The sequence below is a fragment of the Brachyhypopomus gauderio genome, chromosome 5 (genome assembly GCF_052324685.1).
Source record: "Brachyhypopomus gauderio isolate BG-103 chromosome 5, BGAUD_0.2, whole genome shotgun sequence".
NCBI lineage: Eukaryota > Metazoa > Chordata > Actinopteri > Gymnotiformes > Hypopomidae > Brachyhypopomus > Brachyhypopomus gauderio.
In genome coordinates, this window is record NC_135215.1 from 5373776 (window position 1) to 5384015 (window position 10240).

At 46.6% G+C, this 10240-nt stretch overlaps 1 protein-coding gene across 1 annotated transcript in view; it reads left to right on the forward strand.

Moving 5' to 3' along the window:
* Nucleotides 1-9433, forward strand: part of sema3aa (sema domain, immunoglobulin domain (Ig), short basic domain, secreted, (semaphorin) 3Aa) — a 27997-nt gene extending 18564 nt beyond the window's left edge. The window contains exons 7-17 of the mRNA XM_077005128.1: nucleotides 1248-1390; nucleotides 1516-1630; nucleotides 1733-1802; nucleotides 2968-3112; nucleotides 3291-3510; nucleotides 3827-3918; nucleotides 4074-4115; nucleotides 4208-4365; nucleotides 6873-6940; nucleotides 7037-7182; nucleotides 8057-9433. Coding sequence (XP_076861243.1) covers nucleotides 1248-1390; nucleotides 1516-1630; nucleotides 1733-1802; nucleotides 2968-3112; nucleotides 3291-3510; nucleotides 3827-3918; nucleotides 4074-4115; nucleotides 4208-4365; nucleotides 6873-6940; nucleotides 7037-7182; nucleotides 8057-8749 — 1892 coding nt within the window. The 3' untranslated portion in view covers nucleotides 8750-9433. The remainder of the gene's footprint in view (nucleotides 1-1247; nucleotides 1391-1515; nucleotides 1631-1732; nucleotides 1803-2967; nucleotides 3113-3290; nucleotides 3511-3826; nucleotides 3919-4073; nucleotides 4116-4207; nucleotides 4366-6872; nucleotides 6941-7036; nucleotides 7183-8056) is intronic.
* The last annotated feature ends 807 nt before the right edge of the window (nucleotides 9434-10240 follow it).

Here is a 10240-nt window from a genome sequence, read left to right on the forward strand (position 1 = left end):
GACATCCAGGTAGTTAGGGTTAGTGTGTGTGTGTGTGTGTGTGTGTGTGTGTGTGTGTGTGTGTGTGTGTGTGTGTGTGTGTGTGTGTGTGTGTGTGTGTGTGTGTGTGTGTGTGTGCGTGCGTGTGCGCGAGTGCGAGTGCGTGTGCGTGTGAGTGTGCGAGTGCGTGTGTGTGTGTGTGTGTGTGTATGTGTGTGTGTGTGTGTGTGTGTGTGCGAGTGCGTGTGCGTGTGTAAGAGGCCTGCACTGGAGATTAACTGGGCTGGGTTGATTATTTCCTCTGGTAGATGGTCTGAATTAGTAGGGACTTGCATGATACAAAAGGTCAATTTCAGCTTTAGGCGCCAGCCCGCATTCTCCCAGAACACTAATCCCTGTTCATCTGGTCCTGTGATCAGTTCTTATTTCAGGCCCTGGGTCACCATCCCTGCCATAAATACTTCCATATAGCTAAAAAGTGCTTTTTCTGAAGGTATTCTTCACACCTTAATCTTTGTCGTCTGTTGCCACGGATACATTAGATCTCACCTTCATTGTATTTCTCTGAATGGTGTCTGTCCCTCACAAAAGGACCAGTGGCATATGGAGGATTAACCAGACTGCCATTCTATCTGGCCCTTATCAATAGAGACACAGACCCTTAACAAACTTTAGGCAGCGCATTCAGACGCTATTGAATGACAGCTGTTCTTTTGCATCAAAAGACGCCTTTGGGACGCTTGCTTAGGTGAAGCTTGTACAAAGCTTCCCTAAATGCAAAGGTCTTTAACAACATTCAATGCATTGAATACTGTGGGTCTATGGAAAGGGTGGGAGGATATACACTAAGACCCCCCCCCCACCCCCGATACTCACATGCACACACAAATCAAGTGGTAAACACGTTCCTGGGCTTGGTATCCTGCTCTGTAAGCTCCGCCTCCTGTTAGGTATTAGGTGGTTGGAACATGGCCATCCTATCTATTCGCATGTGCGCACGAATAGCATGTGCCGTCACATGACGTCTCTGGGCAATCGTCTGGTCACGCCCGAGAACAAGTGACCCCTGTGGTTACTGATATTGGAGCCCTGGCTGGATGTGGCCCATTTAGTTGTAGTTGAGATAGTTATTGAAATGTTCAAGCACTCCCATATGGTTTACTGTCAAAACTGATTTTCAGGACTTTGGGTTTTGCATGTTGTTTCAATTTTCAATTTTAAAGTGATTAGAGCTTAGTTCCTTTTGTCTGTGTGTGTGTGTCCAAAAGACCCCAAGTTTGTTGGCATTCACCTCATCCCTGAGAGTGATAACCCAGAAGATGACAAGATCTTCCTGTTCTTCAAAGAGAATGCCATGGATGGAGAGCACACAGGCAAAGCCACTATCTCCAGAGTAGCACAACTGTGTAAGGTAACAATACACACACACAGACACTCACACACGCACACACATGCACACACACACAAGCACACATACATCGAAACATTTGAACAAACATTTATTTCTCTTTGTATGTGTGTGTGTGTTTTACCCAGAATGATGAAGGTGGACACAGGAGTTTGGTGAACAAATGGACAACCTTCCTCAAGGCCAAACTGACCTGCTCAGTGCCTGGACTCAACGGAATTGACACGCACTTTGATGAGATACGTGAGTACAGTTCTTAGTTTTGCCTCAGTCATTCAAAGATGAGCTGTAAAACACTGCAGCAGGGCCCAGAGAATTCAAATGTGCAATCTTCTGCCCTAACAGAGGATGTGTTCTTAATGAGTGCTAAGGACCCAAAGAACCCAGTGATCTACGCCGTCTTCACCACCTCCAGGTAACACTAAACACACATGCGTGTACAGTACCCTGTACCCTCCCCTTCTCTCCCTTTCCCTCACACAGCTCTTAGCATGATTACGTGATGCTGCCCGTCTCCTCAGACATACGCCTCTTCCGTAATCCAGTTAGACGTAGACGCTCGCTTCACCTCCCCATCGTCTGGGTGGGAAATTCCCTCTCCGGGCCGCCACTTGGCCGAGGCCGGTACCTGCCAATCAGAGGCGGCTCAGCCGAGCCGGGAGGAAATGCGATTAAGGAGGAGAGGCGAACCCCGCGCCCCAGCCGGTCTGCTCCTTCCTGGGGCAGAGTGGCGAGGAGGCGGAGGTGGTGGTGGGGGGGAGGGGATGTTTGGGAGGGCTGTGGGCGGAGGGAGGAACAAAAGCGACAAACGAGTTACACGAGAGAGGCGCTTTTAGGATGATGGATGAGCGTGCGGCGCTTTCGCGCACACTTGCTGTGTGTGCGCCTGTGCGTGTACGCGAGAGATGAGGACGAGGACAAACACGTCATGATTAATCACCATCAGGCAGCGCGAGGAGCAGGACGGGGGGCTGGCGGCTGTCGGGCGGTGCGAGTTCAGTATTCCTGCCGCGCTGTTCTCTAATATATGCAGAGAACATGGCCCTTGAAAATTCAATTACCAGCTTTGAGGAATTAGGCTGGTTTAATTGGTTTTCTAAGTGCTCCGCTCCAGAGATGAATAGAAGTGCATTCTGGGAACTGGCTTTTAATATTACCACTTAATGAGCCCTGAAGGCTGCAAGACTGGATCAGTGTTTATCTGAGTGTGGTTGGAGTATGTGGGTGTGTATGTATGAATGCCTCTATGTGTGCATGTGTGTGTGTGTGTGTGTGTGTGTGTGTGTGTGTGTGTGTGCGTACATGTATGTCTGCATGAGTAGCAGAGTACTGTGTTCATCTGGCCCGTGGTTAATTGAATTTTTCACTAATTAACATTTTACAAACACTTCCCCATTCGTCTTCCATGGGCTGATCACCACACACACACACACACACACACACACACACACACACACACACACACACACACACACACACACACACACCACAGATTTGCATGTTTTACATTTTTTATTCATTGTTTGTATAAAACGAAGCTCATTAATTGGAAGTGCACTTTCGTCCTCTTTTTCTGCCAGTAACATCTTTCGTGGATCAGCGATCTGCATGTACAGCATGGCGGACATCAGGAGAGTCTTCCTGGGCCCCTATGCTCACAGGGATGGGCCAAATTACCAGTGGGTTCCCTTCCAAGGCAGGGTGCCCTACCCACGGCCCGGCACAGTGAGTTTCTATGTGCTCTTAACATAGAGTTATACACAGCATAGCACCACCCCTGACACTCGCAACAAGCGTTATTGCTAATACTGATGTAGCCACAGGAAATGAAGCCCAAGCGTCACAGGTGGGGTCACAGGTGGGGTCACAGGTGGGGTCACCTCCTTCTCCCCTCCGCCCGCAGTGCCCCAGTAAAACCTTCGGCGGCTTCGACACCACCAAGGATCTCCCGGACGACGTGATCACGTTCGCACGGCTCCACCCCGCCATGCACAACCCCGTGCAGCCCGTGGGCGGCCGGCCCATTGTGGTGCGGACCAACGCCGACTACCAGTTCACCCAGCTGGTGGTGGACCGGGTGGAGGCGGAGGACGGCCAGTATGATGTCATGTTCATCGGCACAGGTCAGTACCTTCTCAACGCGGCCCAGAGCGGCGGCACTCTGTTCATGCACATGCACATGTGCTTCCTGTGTGTGGCAACATGGCAGCCACAACCTGCACATTTCAGTTTCAGTTATTTCTCTACTTTATCAAACAGTGGTGTTATGTTAGAACAGTTGTTTGGCGAATACCAATCAATTACATACAAAGTCAACTCAGATAGACATGGACATGTGAAAACTGGGGTTTATTTGAATAGTCTGAAATGTGTGTGTGTGTGTGTGTGTGTGTGTGTGTGTGTGTGTGTGTGTGTGTGTGTGTGTGTGTGTGTGGGCAGATATGGGCACGGTACTGAAGGTGGTGACCATCCCCAGAGAGAGCTGGCATGATCTGGAGGAGGTGGTGCTGGAAGAGATGACCGTCTTTAGGGTATATGCCCCTCAGCCATGCCTGGCCAACATCATAATACTGACAGCCAACACTAATTCCACCTCCCACTGGGGACTTACGTGTTTATGAGTGTTTATCAAACGGAAACGAACAACATCAGCGTCAGAGCCCCATGTGTTTTTATCTCACCACAGGAGCCAACGCCAATCACGGCTATGGAGCTCTCCACTAAGCAGGTGAGTGAACTTACAGCCACTGGCCAGCTGCCTTTGACCATCACTGCAGTGCAGATCTGACCTCATGGCTTTGCGTTTGCCTGCGTCAACAGCAACAGCTGTACCTGGGCTCCACCCTGGGGATTTCCCAGATGCCTCTGCACCGCTGCGAGGTGTACGGAAAAGTGTGTGCCGAGTGCTGCCTGGCCCGGGACCCCTACTGCGCCTGGGATGGGGTGGAATGTTCCAGATACTTCCCGACCGCCAAGAGGTCAGCGCACACCAGCCGCCACTCACACACCAGCTTTCTGCTCCAGGGGTTCCCAAATGTTCTGCACAAAGCGCGTATGAAATATGAATGGAGTCATTATTCCATCCATCACAGTTATGGGAAGAGCCTCAAGATGGCGTAACGTGATTAGGGGTAAAATATATGAAGTGCATCACGGTGGATGCCCAGTGTGGGACAGAACACAGAGAGGCTCCGTCCTGAAGTTCTGTTTACTGTTTTATTGTCAGGTTGAACACGAGTATGTTACTGTTGGACCCAGATGTCATCATTCATTCTGGAATAGAGTTTCTTCACCATTTTTTTTTTCATGTTAGTGCTACATTTCCACCTCATTCAAAAATTGCGATTTATCTCTTCTTTTTATTTCTGGCTTTTGCATTCAGTTTTTTATGTGCACTCTTAAATCCATATAAATATTCACATAATTGAAGTGGATGGGAGACCTTCAAACACTGCAGCCAATCACCTCTGGTCTTACGGCCCAATTAGATCAGTAACTATGTTATAAGCATTTAGCTGCTTATGTTTCCTTGTAAGGAGTCTATTTGTTTGGCATGTTTTCGTCGGCTGAATCATGGGTGAGTTGTTATTCATGCTGTCTCCCCTGTCTGCAGCACTTTTGCATGTCAGCGAACTGGTTTTCAGATTCCACCCTTCAGCATTCGGACCACAACGTCACTCCACAAATGCCCAGAAACCAAAGAATACAAACCCTACTGTTAAACACACATTCTGCCCTACAGGCCCATACCACACACACACACCCTCGCACACACACACACACACACACACACCCTCGCACACACACACACAATGTGTGATTTTACTGCCTTAAATATAATCTACCTCCTACATCGCTCAACCACGCAAAAGGACTCCCACACACTTCAGTATACCAGTGGGAGAGAACTCTGCCTCTCTCCACACACACACACACACACACACACACACACACACACACACACACACACACACACACACACACACAGACACACACACACACACACACACACACACACACACACGCAGTGTGGGTGTCGAAGGTTTGTACCTCTCTAGCATTCTCTTGGGCTAGAGTACGGTAACATGGTCAGAAGTTGGCATGGTAACATGTCCTCCTGGTTAGAAATTGGCTTGGTAACATTTCTTCCTGTTAAGAAGTGGACATGATAACATGTCCTCCTAGTTAGAAGTTGGCATGGAAACATGTCCTCCTGGTCAGAATTTGGCATGATAACATGTCCTCCTTGTCAGGAGTTGGCATGGTAACATGTCCTCCTGGTCAGGAGCTGGCATGGTAACATGTCCTCCTGGTCAGAAGTTGGCATAGTAACATGTCCTCCTGGTCAGAAGTGGGCATAGTAACATGTCCTCCTTGTCAGGAGTTGGCATGGTAACATGTCCTCCTGGTCAGAAGTGGGCATAGTAACATGTCCTCCTGGTCAGATGTTGGCATGGTAACATGTCCTCCTGGTCAGAAGTGGGCATGGTAACACATCATCCTGGTCTGTAGGAAGTCTATTCCTATTCAAAAATTTTCACCAGAAATAAGAAACAGACTTTCCACCACTTCTCACACACATGCCCTCATCACTATAGAAAAGTAGAGAGTATGTGTGTGTGTGTGTGTGTGTGCTTGCATGCGTGTGTGCGTGTGTATGTGTGTGTTTGACCAAGAGACTGAATTACAGGGTGTGAGAGACACGTACAAAAGAAGAGTTTGGGATGGCAGGGATGGTTAGGGAGAAAGAGATACAGTGTCAAACTGAGCTGTGAGGATCTGAAGGGTTGAGAGGAGGAACAGTGATCATGCTTTCAGATCACATGACTTCCTCTGCAGAATTCAACTACTCTACTGAACCCACTTAACTCTGACTTTTGAGCACCTTTGCATTTAGTGTAGGAAAATAACTCTTTTTTTACTTATTCTAAAAAGTATATGATGGTTGGCTCCAGCCATAATTCCTGGCCCTAGTCCCTTGCACTACACCCTGATTGGAAGTCCTGGTGCCAACCCCTGGTCCCAGACCCTGAATCCAGCTCCTGTAGAGACGTGGAGGTAGAGCGGGTGCTTAACTGAGCACAAAGCTGCTATAAAAACACTGGCTTTGGTCTGGCCCTGAGACAGCCTGAAAGAGGCCCCCCATTTTAACTGGACATCAGAAGGCACTGCTGTGTGTAGTTCCATGATGCTTGTATGGAAGGCCTGCCAGCCATGACTCACGATGCTGTGTGCACCAACTGGTGCTCTAGCATTTGCTGTTTGTGCCAGTATACCACCTCTCACCAACTCCCCTTCCCCCAAGATGACAGCCCAGGCTGCAAGGATTTGATAGTGGAGAGCTCTTCGACTGGAGCAACAGTGCCCTCTAGTGGTGCAAAATGGTCATGTAATGCACCCTTCAACTGTGCATGGTTTATAAAATCCCTGTAAGCCTTTTTTAACAGATGTAAAATGTCAATGTAGTGTTTTTGTTTTTCTGCAGGAGAACAAGGCGTCAAGACATCAGAAATGGAGATCCTCTCTCCCAGTGTTCTGATCTACATCACAACGGTAACCATTAAAATGTGCTAGAACACGCAGGAACACACCTGTAGACTGGACACGCCCTGTATGTACACGTGTCTTTTATGTGTCTGTCTGCTGCAGATGACCTGGAGGGCTACAGTAGTGTGGAGGAGAGGACCGTGTTTGGAGTGGAGAACAGTAGCATGTTTTTGGAGTGCAACTCCAAGTCTCAGAGGGCCATCATCTACTGGGAGTTTCAGAGGCCTGGAGATGAGCGTAAGCTGGAGGTAACACCCAGAAACCTAGATAGGTGCACAACACTGATTTAACCCCATAGTCCTGTAAGCTTCTCTTTGGCTTACATCAGTAAAAGTGCCTAACGGAAACTAATCATACCAGGATAGCAGTAAACTAGAAGAACGAGAGGGTGGTTTTTGTGTTATGTATGTGTGAAAATTTTCTGATTATGAATATGTAAATTAAATAATGTCTAATTTATGTGGATAAAATGACTCCCTTTGTCTTTAAAATTAATATATCTTTAGTAATATTAAGTTTGCTTCTACAAAATCTATACTAAACTTAACTGACATTCAATAATCAGTAAGTAGTGCAGCTCTTTCATTCATATATTTCCAAAGTCTTTACTGACAATGACATTTTTTTATATGAACAATAAGACATAATAAGCGAACCTGAACCTACAGACAGACATATACATGCACACATAGCTGTGTTGCTCTTACAGATAATGATCTGAAACAGATAGAGCTGGATTAACCTCTCGCCCTCCGACAGTTATGATGGTAATCGTATACCATCATGGGATGTGCGAGGAAACTCTTACTGCACTCGCAAATGACCTTTCACCCTACAGATGACCTCACTCCAGGAAGCTGGAACATTTAGTTATTTTAAGATTAAACCACTTGTTTATGAATCATTTAAGTAATAATACATCTTTAATTTATATGAGATTAATAAAAGATTTAAAATTAATATTTCTAATGAGCATCCACAAATGTAGGTAGTAAAAAATGGCAACTTTGGCCAACCTAGTATTATAGCATTCCAAAATTCCATGCTATTGTATAGATTGTAATACAACCTCTCTGTCTGTCTCCTTCTTTCTGTCTCTATCTGTGTCTCTGTCTCCCTCAGATCATGATGACTGAGAGGGTGACCCACACTGACCGTGGCTTGCTCATTCGCAGCCTGACCCAGGCCGACACGGGAGCGTACCACTGCCACGCCGTGGAGCACGGCTTCATCCAACCGCTGCTGCGCCTCACCCTCCAGGTCATCCCGTCGCAACGCGTGGGGGAGCTGCTCCTCCTGCGTGGTGGCGCCGATGACCGCGAGCCCGTTCTCAAGCACAAGCCATGGTACCGGGACTTTTTGAGCCTGCTCGAACACCCAGACCTTCACAGCGTGGACGAGTTCTGCGAACACGTCTGGAAGAAGGAGCGGAAGCAGCGTGGCAAGAAGCCGCCCAGGAGTGGCCAGGGCTTACAGACCAGCCAGAACCAGAACGACCAGAAAGCATCCGGCAGCACGAAAGCCACAAGCGTCCCTAGTGGCATGAATCAGCCCAAAGCAGCAGGGATACAGAGAGGCCAAAACCCACAGGGCACCACCAGCCCGCACGGCCAGGGCCAATCCCCTGCCCTCAGATCAAGCCCCAGCACTCCCAAAGGTTTAAACACTCAAGAAGCCCAGAATCAAGGGAAGAGAGGCAGCCCACCAGCCCGAAGAACACCTCCCAACACGACCAAGTGGAAACAGATTCAGGAGAACAAGAGGGGACGTAATCGCCGGACCCACGAGCAACAGAGACCACCTCGCAGTGTGTGAAGCCACAGACGCTGCACTGGTTCAGTCACAAAAACACACCCACGACACGCATCAACCATGCAGATATCTCCCCAGCAGCCTTCATACACGTGTACATTACAAACATTCAAACAAAAGCACAATATACAGAAAAGAACTGTACCCTTAGAAGACCTGTACTAGTTTGAATAAAACAGTGAACTTTATCAAACTTGTTAACCATAGGAAGCACAATTACAGTGATGTACCATCAAAGACATTTAACAGTAGTGTGTATACAAATCAACTGTACATAGTGCTCCTATGCTGACGGGCGTGAGTGTGTGATGACCTTTAAGACTTTTGTCTTGGAGCAGGAGAAGGATTATTATTTCCAAACTGCTTCATCTGTTCAAACAGCTATTGCGAGAAGGTTGGTGAGCCTCCACAGAAATGGAGATGTTTTGTGTAGTCCCCTTCTCAATCTTCATCCAGGAGGATTGCGTCGTTCGTTGTCACCATACCGTCACCATGGTTCTGGTTCAGACAACATCCCATAACATGGACTGTTCACCAGCCTGACAGAGAATGGGAAATTGAACTTATTCTGGTCACTCTGACTTTTGAAGATTTAATACAGGAGAAACTATAGTGGTCACTGTATAAAAAAAAAAAAAAGAGCAATCATGGATGCGAGATGTCGTTGGCCATAAGGCATGCTTTACCTGGGCATGCCCGAATAACTGATCCGATTTGCTGACTCTTGTGGCCATTTTGACTTAAATGTTAGCATAATTAGTTGCTGTATATTCACAATAGAAAAGTGACCCGGATGGAGATCTAAGAGGAGACTGGCATTTCCCCCAAAGTACAGAATTCAAATGTCGTGCATGTTGTTTCATTAAATACATAAGCTTTCTTAAGCCAGTTGCATAGATGAACTTTTAAAAAAATTAATTTTCAAATTACAGGGGTGGCTTATGATAGATCTGAATCTATTTTTTTTTTTTATCTGAATCATAATTTTATTTTAAATAAAAAATAAATTACGTCTTGTGCCAAACTCTGCATCTTTGAACAGGTGCTGTGTTTGGTTATTGCCATAACATCAACTGTTTTCCTTTAAGTTATTTTTATGCTTGTTTGCCTCATACGAATGTGCTCTTGCAGTCTGTGTTGAGAGTGTAAATATATACAGCCAGACACCACTTGACTATTTATTGCTGATTTTTTAGGAGTTACAGTTATTTTTGATATTATGATGTTTTGAGATCTATTGTAACCTGAAGTCACAAATGTGGTGATGCACATTGATGGACCAATACTTTTTGTCTTTTTTTTTTTAGTTTTTCCTCTTGTTTGAGGTTTGAGAAGTCTGCTTCCTCCTATCCTTGACTGTAATGCCCCCAAATGAACTATGTCTATATTTCACTCCCTTGTCTCTATAAGAACTGCTCATCAAATAGCAAAATATTGCAAAGAATGAATAATTTGTAAGATACTGAATGCCCACACCATTAGCTGTGAATCTCT